The 15860-nt window shown below is 37.0% G+C and overlaps 1 protein-coding gene across 1 annotated transcript in view; it reads right to left on the bottom strand.

The window, feature by feature from the left end:
• Positions 1–15860, bottom strand: part of RYR2 (ryanodine receptor 2) — a 333950-nt gene that overhangs the window by 284235 nt on the left and 33855 nt on the right. Inside the window, exon 4 of the mRNA XM_086626085.1 lies at positions 2314–2334. Coding sequence (XP_086482211.1) covers positions 2314–2334 — 21 coding nt within the window. The remainder of the gene's footprint in view (positions 1–2313; positions 2335–15860) is intronic.

Genomic DNA, 15860 nt, shown 5'->3' with positions numbered 1-15860 from the left:
CAGGAATGTCTTAAAATCATTTAATTCTTACCCAGCTTCAACTGCTAGCACGTGTCTTACAGCAGAATAAAGATTTTGGAACAACAAAAAACTCCAGAAAAATGATAGTCACTCAACAGGAGAAGCACAGCAGAACTGGAGTAATTCCTTCCAAAATTTTTATTAGCACACTTTACAGGCTAGAACAGCTCAGAAGTGGATGACTTCAGCTTATCCTTTGAACAGCATGAAACTGCTTGCAGCAAGGTTCAGTTACTAATTTGGTCATTAATTTGGCATGAAGCTTGTTGAACTTAGGCTCTGGGCTTGGACTTCAAGGTGTCCACAGATACTTAGACATAACTGAATACACTTGCTTTTATCTTGAGTTCTACATTGGAAAACAGCTTATGAAGAAATATATGTATTAGAATGAGGTGTTTGGCCTCAGTGATCATGCAGCCGTGCAACAACCAGCCTTCTGCTGCATTAATTCAGTATGTCCATCTGCAGTCCACCATAAGATCTCTGGTAACACTCTGGAACTACAGAGAGGGGTTGAAAGCCGATTTACAGGGCAAACTGAGGTCCATCTGAGAGAGAATAATTTCATATTTGAAGTAAAGCTAGCATCCACTCCATCCTCATCAGACAGGACGTTGTCTGGATTACAGAATTGGTCTATTAGGAAAAGTCTTTAGCTAATGTAACTCAGAAGGAAACATTTAGCTCTGCTGTCATGAGAACCATTTCTTTTTAAAATGGTTTGACACATTTCTGTGAAACAGTCTTTCCAAAGCATATGATTTTGATGTTACTAAATTCTGAATTTATTTAAAAAAGAAAAAAAAAAGGCGGATCTGACTTGTATTTATGCAGGTAATACTATATTTTCCAAGAACACACTCTTTGAATACTTCAGACAAAAACAAGCCACGTCAGAGTGTAGCAAATAAACTTCTGGATTATGATTTTTCATGCATTGTGAAGTATGAGGCCAGGTACCTGTATACTACTGACCTTCCTTTTTATCGTTGTTTTTCTCTGTATAGCAAAATTCTTCACAGGAATAAAAACACAGAATCTAATGATTTAGAACCAAGCCCTCTCACTTATAATAAAAAAGGTGGACAAAATCAGAAGATAACCTGGCCATTATTATGGTTTAAAAACATTCCCAAAAAATCCATATAAAAATTTGCTGGTTGTCACAAATATGAGATTCACAGAAGACGGATAATGCTGTCATACTGATATAATTAGCTAAAATTAATACTTAACTGCAGCTATTGTTTAATAAATATCATAAACATCTACATATATATGTCACATGACATAGATAGTTGGGAATGCATGAGTAGAAAGGGTGTTGAAAAGCCTAAGACACCATTTAAACAATGTACTTACCTACAGGAGTCTCAAGCAAGCTTTAACTTGAGTCACTACTTACTACAAACATGTCAGAATCACAGATTAAAATTCTATAATGTCTGGCTGAAATAAAGTGAGACCAGTGCTGTAGTTATGTTATTGGCCATATACCAAAGGATGTCTGAGGTTGATCCTGTTCATGTGCAGCTCAAATTAAGTGTTAAGAAATCAAGGAGGTCTATTATGGTCCAAACTTTCAGAGAGGCTTTTAGCTTTTTACATGTAAACAAACAATTCTGCGCACACTTTTATGACCACTAACTCATATATATGCAGATGTTAGAGATTACATTGGAGAACAACATACATAAATACGTCCCACATAGGGAAGTTATATCAGATGCCCAAACAAATATGCATGGTATACACAGACACACTAGGAAAGGCCTTAAAAACACATTCAGCAGAGAACTGTGCTTTGACTTTATTTGCAAAGATCTACGAATGATCTTTTTTATTCTGTAGCAGCTGTTCTCCATCATTAAATATTTCATATATATATTATTTGCAGCTAGATGCAGCATCACACATTATTTATCAGTATTAATTATCTTACTGTCATGCATTTTAGGATTACAGTGTCTATACTGGAAAAGACAGGATGGGTTACAGAATGGAGTTATAACATTAGACAGCAAGGCTCAAAACTGACAGGCAATAATCGCACATTTATATTACACAATTCCACGATCAAATTAAAAGAGAGAAACGTCATTGTGGTAGCATGAAATCTGGAATGACAAGTCAGGAATACCAGATCCGACGTGACCATACATTCGCCTCTTTTTTTGAGCCATGCAAGTTGAAGGGTCATGAACACAGAGGGTATCAAAACAGACAGGTTAGACTCAGTGGCAACATGAAACATTTGGGATCAAGTGAATAAAAGACAGAATCACATACCCATTTTTCCACATCAACTAGCTGTAGAAAGAAAAAGCAAGAAATCAGTAAATCTCTTTTCTTAAATACAGCATATCAAAGTCTATTTTGAAGTTAACATTTCACATTTTCGGAAATGTATCTAGTATGAAAGAAAATGTATAAGTAGAAGCTATTCTTCTGGAATCTCCTCTTTAAAATGCCAATACCTTACTTTTTGTCTCTATTTTACAGGAAGCATTTCAAATTCTAAAAGCCCAAAATGTCCATCTAAATTTCAGATGATAGGCAGCAAATGAAGACGAATGCTGAATGAATTCCACATTGTATTCAGTACCAACCAGGCAAAAATACAGCACAGTTTCCCACAAAATATTTCTCCATTTTCTCTTGAGTAAAGCTCTGTCGTAAGTGAACATTATTCACTTGAAAAGGTTTAGTGGCTGATATTCAAGGTTTGCCATTTTAATGAATGCCATAACTATGAAAGGCAAAATTAGGGCACAACTGTCAAACCCTGACCCTGCAACCTACAGCATAAGAGAGTACCTTGCATAAGAACAGAGAACAGCACACCAAAATGTCATTCATTTTTCCTATGGGGAATCATAGAGAATCACTTTGAAAGCTTAAGGTTCTGTATTAAAAAAAACTGTTTCAAGGTTCATTAAGGAAAAGGATTTTAAATTACTTTCTCTAAAAAGTCTTCGAACCATTTTATAGTCTCGGAAAGGATTGAGCATATCTACTAGAACACATTTCAGATACTGGAAAGGTTTGTATGGCACTAACTATTCAAAACTCAGCTGGCACCAATAGTAGTATATCTGAAATAGATTTGTCTCTGCACTTAGCATAGAAAATACTGCAGTATATCAAGCCTTCTGTGGTTTTACTGCATGTACACACTGACCTTTTGTTAGAAGATGCCACATAAAAAGTTTAAAAATAATTTAAGATAGCTTAGTGAAAACTATGAGCAATTTTCAAAACCAATAGTACTTGTATTCCAGCTTACTTGTGAAATTACTGTAATAAAGGGCAATGTATTTAGTTCTCATCTACAGAAATTGTTTCATTGAAAGTAAATTTTCTCACTTTTTAACACACATTTCCACTAAAATGGAGTTTTATATTTTCAATATTGTTCAGTCCTGCTAGCACGTAAAGGTTAGAAAACACTATATGACCTGTCAACTAAGTAACATGATAAACTTATAAGCATTTGTTAATCTGTCAATTCCTACCTCTCTTCTGATATGACTGTGTTTAGATTTATAATAGAAATTCTGTGATTTGCCTCAATTTTTTTTTTTGTAATCTTTACTGTGACTTTAGTTATCAAGCACAGCTGCAGAAATCCCTCCTAAAAAAACACCTAAAGTTCTAAAATAGATGCAATATAAGGAAAGATACAATAAGACATTGATAAGTTAGAAAAGCAGACAATGGTTTAAATGCAAACAATACAACTACATTGTCTTAAAAAAGGAGTAAGCAATAGCCAAGTTAGATTCATGTGCAAGTCCTTCTTGCTTTTGATAGATCTTTTGTTTTGTTAAAATTGTATATGCACTGAGAACATAGCATCACAAGCAATTTGGCTGTGATTGGCTATGTGACAATGCTAAAAAGAGCTGAATTGATTCACACTTTACTGCCTTGCTTTGAGAAGTTCTTGCTGTCCCAAAATTTAAGTGAACAGGGCAGCCACAATTGGAATCAGAAAGAATTCACTCAAAACTCAGCGTACATTATCAGTTGTACAATCAATTGCTTTATAATTCCTGAACTGTCCATTTACTTTATTTTAATGGACACCAGTTAACTTCAAGAGTCAAGTGAACTATTTGCCAAGTATTTATAAACCGTACACACTAAATCTGCATTGATATACCCATCTTTAAATAGATTTGTCAACAGGCTTTGCCATATGCCAAAAGCACCTATATTCAGGAGTCTCTCAGGACAACCACTTAAACTGCGCAAACTTGTCAAACCCTTTTGAGTTTGACACGTACATGATGGTCATAAAGGAAAGACTACAAAGGCATGCAAAAAGTATGCAAACTATTTTATTTCAATCATACATTATGTTAACCATGGTCTGAAAGAACAGTATAATGATTTATTTCATAAAGCACAGTAAATTTTACCCTGTCACAGTAAATCCAAATCCACATAATTCAATAACTATTCCTCTTCTGTCTCACCTTCTCTCCTGATCACTAAGTCATATTGTTTGGAAAAAGAGAATTATTGGATAGGTATATACTAATTTTCCTCTTTTTCTTTATCTAAGACTATCTACCTTTACAATATTTCCTCCAGTAGAGAGAATCTACCTTGAATCATATATACCTCAAATGCAGTTAGAAATATTCCTTCCACAGCTATCAGGGTACTCAGAAGACTTTCAGAAGAAAAGAACACAACACTGACTAACATTAGATATCAAAATTTAGTGGGTTCATTGCCATCTGACAGTTGTGGATACAGGAAATTATTACTTTGCCATGAGAACACCAGAGTTACCAAAGAGGTGAAGGATACAATGTCTCTAGAATTTATTTAGTGATTGTAATTATAATAATTAATAACTACAATAATTAATCATTTTACAGAAAGCCACTAACTTCAACTTCAAAGAATTATTTCACTACCTACTGTTATCAAGTAGCCATCAACATAAATAATGTAATGAGTAAAAAATATGACACTTAAACCTATAGAGTAGTGCTTTTCGGATACTAAAATGGTATGGCACCCATACATCTATACATCTAAGGTGTAGAGGTAGTGCTATAAGGAGAAAAAACAAGGATGCAAAATTCTATTCTAAGAATCGAGCAAAAGATCAAAGACAGCATTTAAAATTACAAAGTAATTTCTTGAACTAGATGAGAACACTATACTACAGAGCCTTAATACTTCCCGTAGAATTTCATATAACTGCAGTAAGAAGCCATCCATGAAGAACATACAGCTATGACTTAATCATTTACTGCAATGCTAATCCAGAAACTTCAGGGTAATCTGCATTTCCTGACTTCTCTTCAGAGGCATGTAAAATCTCCAATCTTTTCAGCCAAGCTTTCATTTTAAATGCATTTAATCCAAACTGGAAGGCTGGTTTTCAAATATTTTTTTCTGAGCGCTGCACACATCCAGCACTACATTAATCAGACATAAAAGTCAGTTAAAACAGCAGGATTATAGTTCCGTTACCCCTATTTTCTCTTGTCATAAGGAGTCATGAACTAGATGAAGAGAAATAAAGAGGAATCTTTTCATCATCATGAGTAGTCACTTTTTAAATCTTGATATAAAGCAAGCTCACAGAACACGTGCTGAACATCCACTAATACAGCAACATTAATTACCAGTGCACAAAGATGGAAAGTACGCTACTTCAAAAAACAGCCTACCATTCCTAACTCTGGCTTCTGTATTCTGTTTTCTTTCACCTGCTTGAGCAGCACACAAAAACACCAAGGAACTTTATTCCACACAGTGTAAGAGAATCTTAGATGTCTACGGCTAAACACATTCTCTACAACCATTTATGAAAACTGCAATAGATATACTGCCACGATCCACAGATGGGACTGTGACCTGAAATGCCAATGAAGCAATTCATTCTAGCTAGCAGATGTTATATCTTCCTCTACACTTATACTCTTTTTTTCTGAACTGAAGCAAGAAAATCTTATTTAAAAAACAATTATTTTTTTTTCTGTTTCTCAGTTGAGGAAACTGAGAAAATACAGAAAAACCTCTGTCTAAAACTCTCTAACAGAAAAAAGCAAGATGAGAATAACCAGACAGATTGAAAATTGAATCATATATTCGTTTCTGTTACAACACTTGATTGTCTTCATATACACCTTGGTTTCCTGAACTTATTATTCAACAAGTTAATTGATAGTATATCTTCTCTTCCAGGCCAGGGTTGTCTTCTATTGCAGACTTTTGTTTTCAAGATGCTTCAAGAGCTGTACTTTCATGTCCATTTGGTTTAGTTCCTTCTCTGTATGCAATATAGATCAGAAAAATTAAATGAGAAGAAATAAATTAAGTTCTTTCTCCCCCAAAGTCAGTTTTTACTGATCATAATCCTAGAAAGAAAATTTTGAGCACATTAGAGATCCAGTGGTCATGGTAAGGCTGGAAAAAAGGCCTGCCATCTTCCTCCAAAATAGGAAACCTGTCTAGGATAATAAAAGTGTTTGCTTTTATGCCATATGTACTCATACATTCTCATTCCAAATATGGCACACTCAAAAGAAAAGCCCATGTGCCAGTCTAGAAATATTTGCTTGTCACGATTTTGTCGTTTCAAATAGATAATGATTTTATTCCTGTCCTTGCCTGTCCCTGAGGATAAGCAGAACGCAAAAGTATTGCGCCTGCACCTCTTGATTTTTTCCAGTACCTACATTCGATCAAAGTGCAGTTGATCAAAGCCAAGTCTTTTTGTGCCCTACTTGAAATGGCCTGCTAACAATCACTTCTGATGCTAAATAAGGTGTACTGAGGAGAAAATGAGGGTATTTATCTGCAAAAGTTTAGCGTTTTTTTTCCAATTATTTATTTCCTGTTCTCCTATTAGCACTGGAGCATCTCTAAAAAGGCTGAGAATAGTCAGGATTTTAAGTAGATTAAGTCTCTAAACTATATCATCTTTTCATAAAGTTTTCCACTGGTGACCAGTAAGTCCATCTGCGTGATACAAAGGCCCACACTGCATGAAATGCTTTGAGCTCCACTTTTTTCTCTCTCCTCCTCTCTCTTCTCTCTCTCACTTTCTCTCTTTGCAGTAAGAAGCATTTAGGTTATGCAAATTCAAGGTCTGGAAGGGCAGACCTTGCAATAAGTACAAGTTAGCATTGCTGCACATAATAGCTCTGACTCTTTTCAAGAGACGCCATTATCTGATGAAGACTTATACAAAGAATTTCTGAAGAAAATTACTGCTGCAATATTTTGTTACTTCCATGAGTTAAGCCTGGCACCTGTAGACAACCCTTAGACTAATGAAAACAAAATAAACTACAGAAATAAGCAGCTATAGTTTGGATTTTTCCTCAAAAGGTTGATTTGTAGAAAAAATTTTTTCCTTACTGCACCTATGACTTATTAAAAGAGAAAACTTTCTGATCAGTGCTAGGAAATTGAAAGAGCTCTGGTTTGTTATATTGAGACCTCTGTTCCCTTTCTGGCTCTTCCTACATGTCAGGCTCCTGCTAGCAAACCTGAAAACGTTTTTAGCCCGTCATATTAACAACTGCTGTTAACTTTCAGATACGCTATTAACTAGGCTAGTGTAAATCAGAGAGCTTAAATTGTCAAGAGTGCATCTAACTGCCAATTTTCTTTTTTTTTTTTTTTAAGGAAGTACCTTGATAACTTGGCTTATTCATTAATACACAGAATACTTATTAAAAGAAATAGGGACTGTTACGTTTTTCCATTTGTATGAGGGATGAAATTACTTTCCCCCTCTCCCCCTGCTGAGAAAATGATAAAGCTGCCAGCTCTCCGTGTTATCTTGCTGCTTACTAACACAAAGTAATTAATGAATTCAGAGTTCCACAGTTGGAGATAGATGACTTGAATGTTCAAAAACCCACCAGCTACAGTTGCATTCCTGTCCCAAAATGCCTCCATTCCTTCCCCACAGCACAGGAAAGCTTTTTAGCTCTGTGAGGAAATACAAGTTTTCCCTAACCCTTAAACACAGAAGGAAAATTATGCATGCAGGACACTTGCATGTGATTATTCCTTCACACAAGCCCTTTGGATCAGTGGAGGAGGGCTGTATTTTGCTCCATTCAGCAAAGATTACCCCACACATAAAATTTGACAGCAGTTTGCTGGTCAGTGGCACAGAAAATAGGTTTTATTAAAACAAGGCGCCAGAAGAAGTGATTAATCAGCCATCACCATATGATTAGATAGGCATTAATAAGCTCATGATGCAATTTAGCTGGAACTCTGCCTAACTGATGGGTATCCACAGACAGCATTTTCCTGAAAAATGAAGTTGTCAAATACTGGAGTAGAGGTTGTGAAATTAAAATTTTTCATATTACAGAAACAGTTTAGCTTAGGATGCACACACAATGTGTGCAATCAAATGCTTTCATTCTGTTAATAAGGTCTGACATGGATTTATGAGTGCCCAAGTCTGAAAAACTCCTAGTACTAATTACAATGCTTTACCACAATATAACTGAGACTTTTAAATAAAAGTTATGGAGATATTTGTTTTATGGCTATTTTCTCATGTTGTCCAGGAATGATTACTGTCTGTATTTCAGTGCTTTTCTAATGTAATTGGATTGAGGAGGTAGTGGGGAGTCCATGACATTTAGAAGAAAACAAGGACGTTCTGGAACTAATGTTTATTAATGGAGGAAAGAAAAGTCAGATATTATTGTCAGTAATAAGGCTGTATACTGATCAACCAGTTCTGCTCCAAAGTTAAGATCTTCTGTCAGTAATAGGAATGAAACAACCATGTATAAAAACTATCAATCCCACACATGTGGAAAAATATGCAGCAGATAAAAAATAACAGCATAAACAAAGGAAATAAAGGCTATCCAAGAAATTGAATAAATTAAAAAAAAAAAGGAAAAGTTATTCCAATACAAAAGAAATAGAAACCTGTCTTTTACTGCTGTACTCTGAAATCAGTGCAAAAATCAGTGTCAGGTTTACATTGTAAAGATAATTAATTCAATGCATACCACTCTGTTCATTAAAAACACACTGAACTATGCATAGGGGAACAGAAGTTGGTAATACCAAACTGCAAAACAAATGAAACTCAGCTAAGCATTTCATCACAGACTGAAGTCTTCACTTAGACACAAGTGAGTGTTATGTGTTTACATTACTCTCTTCAGTCATCACCCTCCCGATCTCATTTTCAGGAAGCTCTTTCCAAATTCCAGCTACTGTAGGGGTCGTTCATATTTGGCTCTCTGAATCTCACTTCTTGATTGCCCACAGTCTGAACTGATCCAATATGCCAAAAGAAAAACAGGAAACTGATGGAAAAGAAAAATCCACCACCCAGAATTAATAAGGAAAAGTGCTGAAAGTTCCCTTCACGAAATGCAGTTAGAATATTTAAAGCAGATGGCTATGAATCAAAAACTTCTAACTGCTTAAAATACATGCAGAATAAGCATGAGATAATGAATTTCAAAAATGCTTCCTGCTGTATTATACTCAAACTACCAGCTATATTTGTAGCCTCCAAATCCTCAAGAGATTTGCATTTCAAGTTACAAGGAAAGCCCCTAAACACTATTCTATCCACAAAAGGTTTCAAAGAGTGGCCTGTGGTAAAAAACAGTCTGAACAAGACAATGCTGGGGGGGGAAGGGAGGTGGAGGGGAGGAAAAGAGGAGGGAGGAAAAGAGGAGGGAGGAAAAGAGGAGGGAGGAAAAGAGGAGGGAGGAAAAGAGGAGGGAGGAAAAGAGGAGGGAGGAAAAGAGGAGGGAGGAAAAGAGGAGGGAGGAAAAGAGGAGGGAGGAAAAGAGGAGGGAGGAAAAGAGGAGGGAGGAAAAGAGGAGGGAGGAAAAGAGGAGGGAGGAAAAGAGGAGGGAGGAAAAGAGGAGGGAGGAAAAGAGGAAAACAAAGGAAAAGTCAGAAATGCTTTCCCAAATGTTTTAGCATATAACGAGAATTTTTGTTTTTCACTGATAAACTATATCAAGCAGAAATGATCAAATTTTCCTGTGAAGATTAACAAATCAGTTTATTCCATTAATCCCTTGCTTGAGTTTTTAAATATCCTAAAGAGATCTCTGTGTTATTTTTTCTCTCTACCATTTTACATCAAGTCAGAAAAATATTGAAATTATCTACTAAAGTAACGAGGATTTCACTGGAAAAAGTAGGAGAGGTCACTGGGATTTCAGAAGAAATCTCAGTACAAAGTCTCTCACATGGGCCCTTTCTCCTCGCAACACATGCCACTGTATTCGTGAGCTGAGAATGGACTGGGCAAGCTGGGTAGGTGCAAGACATCTGAGCTACAAAAATGCTAAACAGTGTGCAAGGTGTGCAATATTCAATTGGAGCAAGTATGTGTTCTAATTGTCATTTCCACACAAAGGTCTCAGTTTTGTAATAGAGTTTTATTTTCCATTTTGCAGCTTCTTGCAATACTCAGAGTCACAAGAAACACTGGAGTCTCATACTTCCTGCAGTAATAGCATATAAGGATGTTTCCTATATGTTATTTTCCTCAGCAGAGAAACACTATAAAAAGGCTACGCAATGTCAAGTCTGTCTATAAAGAATGTAGGGCTACAACATCAAGTCAAATGAGTGGGTTAGTTGTAGCATTCACTGCCTGAAATACGTACCAAGAGCCAAAGAAATGTGTTAGCATCTTCAAATATGCAGTTATGATATAATCAATTTACAGGTCTTACACACTTAGCTGTGAAACTAGTTTTTGTTTCTGTGATGAAACAAATAGAAATACAGGACTATTTTTCCTATCAGAACATCAGTGCAAATAAGAAGAGTTCACACCAAGTTATGTAAGTTTAGTTCACAGCATATTCCTCTCAAATTAACAGAAACATTGAGAACTTTTTCCTTGACCTTACAAAATTTGAACGAAACTACAGAATATTCATCATTCCCCAACAACAGTACAAGTTACTTGAAGAAGAAAATAAAATACTAATGAACATATTTCACAAAATTTAGTGAACTACCAAAGTAATCAGAGACAAGAGTATTTTTGATCTGAAATGCATGATTCTCAATACCAAGATACTCAGATTATTGTGTTTAAATTCTTGAATTCTGTGTAAAAAGCTCGAAAAATATTTTAGCATTTATTAAGCTATCCAAAACACTGCATTTGGAAGTGGGGGGTGGGGAAAGTAAATTCATTTTAGATGAAGCATTTAAACATTAAGTCAATTTGCCTCGAATTTTCACTGGGAAACACAAATGGCAGGATTTCAAAAACCTGCCAAACACCATTCCTAGAAAAATAAGAAACAGTAAAGTCTCTCATTTGTATACTTTAGATAGTTCAAGGATTTAGGAAGAAAGACCTGCTAAATATTGAGTTCAAAAGGTGTTAACTCGAGTTTCAAGCCAAACTAGGAAAGGACTCAGCATCTTGCGCCCTGTGGGATCACTACAGAACAAGAATTGTGATCCTTCTTCTAGGCAGAGGCAAATTCTAGCTGCCTAATATGTTCCTCTGAAGATCTCCAAACCCACCAAGTTCTTTCTTTAAAATGAAGGCTTTGTACTTCACTAAGTAATGTACCTAAAAATGAGTGACACATGGCTGAGGAGAGAGAATAAGAACCTCACCTGAAATTCGTTGGAAAAGCCAAAGGATTTATCAGTTATTGACATTATACAGTTTGGACAAATGCACAAGTTCTTTTGAAGAAGTAGAGCTATAGACAGCAAACTGCTTATAAGCAAACAAACATCACCTGGAAATGGCACTTTATAAAAAGAGAAGAAATGCACAAATACCCAGTTAACCAAAAGAGTCTACTGCTAAATGACCTACATACACACTAGCTTACGTGAATCTACCACATTAAATAATCACCTCTAAAAAAGCTGTGAAAAAACAGGATTGCCAAATTCGTCCCTTTCCCTCTGCTCTGTATGTACCGTTATATTCTGTGACTCATCGAATATTTTTTAAATAGAAGCTTCTTTTAAGAAAAGTAAGTGTTCTGCATATTTATCAACAGACTGTTGGCTACCAAAGGCTGCTTCAGGAGTGGAAGCCGCGTGTCCTGCCATAATTACAAGCACATTCCACCACATCAGCAGTATCTGCACAAAGCAGCATTAACTACAAAACTCATCCACAGGACTTCATAACCCAAACGAACTAAGGCTAAGGCAGATAACAACACCTAACCAAACAGAAGTCAGGACTCCTGCTAGCAGCCTGAGTGCCCCGTGTTGGAAGTTTCTCTGCTTTGCTCTGCCTATTGCAAAGAATGCTGTCTCCATAAAGAAAAGTAAGGAGTGAGCTTTTACCACCATCACATGAAAAAGGAAAACAAATTCTTATCTATTTATGCACAAAGAGAGGGACAATTATTTGAAGGACTAAAGGGCAACTGCCTGTCTAAACAGCAAACAGTGGAAAAGGCTGCAGCCCAGGTAGAAAGAGGAGAGTGCTAGGGAAAGGAAGGACAACCTTCAGAGCTCAGTAACTGTCACATGTTTATCAAAAAGCCAGTTATGGATCAAGATGAAAGGCCTTACAAAAGCAATGACTGAGGGGATTATCCTCCCCTTCTCAGTTACCATGTTGACAGTACTCTAAAGCACAGGTTTCAACTTTAATTTGAAAAATAAAGCACAGATACCTACAAAGAGCTCAGGAAGAGTCAAAAAGAGCATTCTCCCTTTTTTTAACCTAAACGCGTGTGTGTGTGCGTGTGTGTGTATGTATATTTTACAGGCATGCTTTTGAAGGGAAAGGAGTCAATCCAGCCTGCCCGCAGGAGCTCAGTAGGAACCTTTACGGCAGCTGAGATCATGCAGACACTCCAAAGCGGAGCCTGCTGGCACAGGACACCCTGCCCACGGCAGAGACAAAATGCGGCTCAGCAGGGCGGCCGCACTGGCTGCTGTGGTGGGCAGCTGCCTGCCCGGTCAGGGCTGCCCAGTAGCCTGCGGTCCTGCTCCCGCTGGGACACGGCTCTGCCTGGAGAGCGGCAGCTCAAGTGCTCAAAACTAAAATGCAGGTTTAGGAGAGGCTGGGTGATCCTGAGGCACACTGAGGCAAGATCTTGGTTTATAGTTCCCATTGAGTTCTGAGCTCATCCCAAGCCCTGCTACCTTGCTGCTCGGAGGTGACTGATCGTGCCGTTCAAAACAGCAAGGCAGTGTTCCTGTGAAGAGCAGGGGTCTGTGGCCTCCGCTGTGCTCAGATCCCAGCCCAGGCTATAAAGCAGGCACCAGGAGCCCAGAGGGAGAATCTCACCTCTGCTAACAGAGCTGCTCTCTGTTCTCAGCCTCTCTCTGTTCACTTACACCCCTGGTCCTAAACCCCTTCATTGCTTTCACTTTCCTTCCCCCTATCCCAAACTCAACAGATGTTGCTGTCCTCATAAGTAAATAAAAAATGCTAACTCTCTATGATAAGAGAGAAAGAAAAATCAAATCTGCCTGTGACCTTTACACCTGGAGTAGTGTAACACTCACACTACAGTGGTACTTAAACACTTAAAACAGACCGATAGACTCACCTGCTTGAAAGCCTCTGGTTTTACTACTGTTATTGAAACAAAACGTTTGATCGCTCTCCAGCATGACCTTTCAAAACCAGAAACCGTATCTCCTCAGTGAATCAACATGACCACAGTCACTAAGTAATGGCATCGAATCATTTTTTCCACAGACAAATAGTTGCTATGTGTGAAATAACACCTGTTCTCACTGGACTTGTCATTTTTGCTTATACATTGTAGATTCACTCTGCGATGTAGCTACCATGGATTAAAATTTCCTATTGCCATGTGGAGATGCAGTTACATACATGCAGATGTATCCTCATGCGTACAGTACCTATTCAGAACTGTTCAGCAATGACGTTCAGTGACATCCCTCAGGAAACCATGCATGTTTATCATCGACTCTGACACACCACACAAGCAATACAGAGATGAACGCTGCTCCTCCCCAAACTCAGTTCCTTCCCATTTCTGCTCAGTCCTACTCAGTCTTGCAATCCTAGCTCTATCTTTTCTCTTCTTTTAAATGCTACCCATGTTGCTGCCATTCAAATGCTACCCGTTTGGGGATGACTGTTCACATCCAAACTTGTACAATACAAAAGTCAATGATGCTTGTACAGCATCATTAACATCAAAAGCATCCCAAGGTGGTGAACTCTGCAAGATAAGGAGAGTTAGAAACAAAATTGCAATAAGAAAATCTTGACTGAACTTGAAGATTAGGTTGGGTTTTTTTTTTTAATTACCACAGAAGGTATTGGTACGGTACCTCCTGGAGGATCAGCACACTAAACACGTTTCAAGAGGAAGAATCTCCCGTGTAATCTTCCAGCTGCAACTGCTTTGAGGTCCTATGGAGCTGCCTGATAGAGGACTTTCTTGTTACGCAGTTCTGCAGACATCATTAACATTTTCCAGAGTCCCAGCCTATATAGCACTGCTATGCATTTCCTACACTGACACCATTTTGCACCAGTCACCTAAAAATTCTTTGAATTTGCTATCATAAGCCACCAAGATGAGACAAAGGATCCCTCTGTTTTTGAAATTTTGCATCCACCTAGCCAAATATTGCAGAAAGCTACCCCTACAAGAAACCACTATAACACAAATGTAGATTTGGATAATTTTCATATACACTATGAGATGTTTACATAGTGTTGTAAACAATCTATTTAAAAATACTGCATAATTCTTATTTCCATTCTCGATATATGACTTGGCAAAAATGAAAGTTATAGTTTATTTAATGTAAGGTCTTCAGCTTTACAAGTAATTCAGGTTACAGTTGTGTGCATTGCAAAAGAAGAGGAAAATACAATGTTTGAGCATCACACTATCCTGACTTTACCTCAGCTGTGAGGTTAATATAAAGTTGCACTTTGTATGGTCAGTAATAGGAGAGCTGCAACAGACAAGAATTATATCTAAACCATGAATAATTTATTTTTCAAAACACTTTTTAACAAGCTAAAGTATCAAGTTTTTGCCTTCTCAAAAGAATTATGGTATTTTTTAACAAAAAAAAAAGTTAACGAAATTAAGGCAAACAGTAAAAAGACAGAAAGTGACAGAAGCCACCTATGCAATCTTAATTTCAGTCTGTTCCTGTCAATGTCTTTCAACATAGCCTTCCACATGTCCATTGCCTTTTCAACATCAACTCTGTCCCATTCAACACGTAGAAGAGAGGGTGGTCACTTACTGTTGTACTTCATCCAAGCTCAGTGTGCAACCATTTTGGTGAATATTGATAAAAATAACCTTCTTCTAAAGATATAACTACTAAATGCCATCATCAATTTTATGACGTTCACTACAGCAACGATAATCTCAGAAATATTAATTCAGTTTTCACAATACCTTAGCCATACATTTAAACTATCTAAAACATGGATCCATTAATGTTAAGGAGAGAGTTCAGTTTAAGATGCCCAGGATCAGATTTCTAACATTGTTTTACATTTTATGGGTAGCTTTCATCAGCTACTGTCCTCAACACCTGCACAAATCAGTCCTGAGGTAGGAAGACATACCAAACCAGAAAAAGTACAACTAGCAATCACTGCTTAGCTTACTAATTTAACTGCTTAGCTAGACTGACCTGGTTTAAAAACTTGGTGTGTTCATAGCTTTGGAGATTCATCTCGTAGCATTAAGAAAATGAGGGATTTAAGAGACTATCTCGGCTTTACATAGGATTTTGTAGCAAAACTGAGACTCTTCAGCATTCTGAAATGGCATTTTAATGTGAGAAGTTCAGCTTTTTTTATCTTTTTGTCTTGTATTATGCCTAAATATCAT

The sequence above is a fragment of the Tauraco erythrolophus genome, chromosome 2 (assembly GCF_009769465.1).
Source record: "Tauraco erythrolophus isolate bTauEry1 chromosome 2, bTauEry1.pri, whole genome shotgun sequence".
NCBI classification, from domain to species: Eukaryota; Metazoa; Chordata; class Aves; order Musophagiformes; family Musophagidae; genus Tauraco; species Tauraco erythrolophus.
Note: the sequence above shows the minus strand (reverse complement) of the source record. Positions and strands in the feature narration are given on the sequence as shown.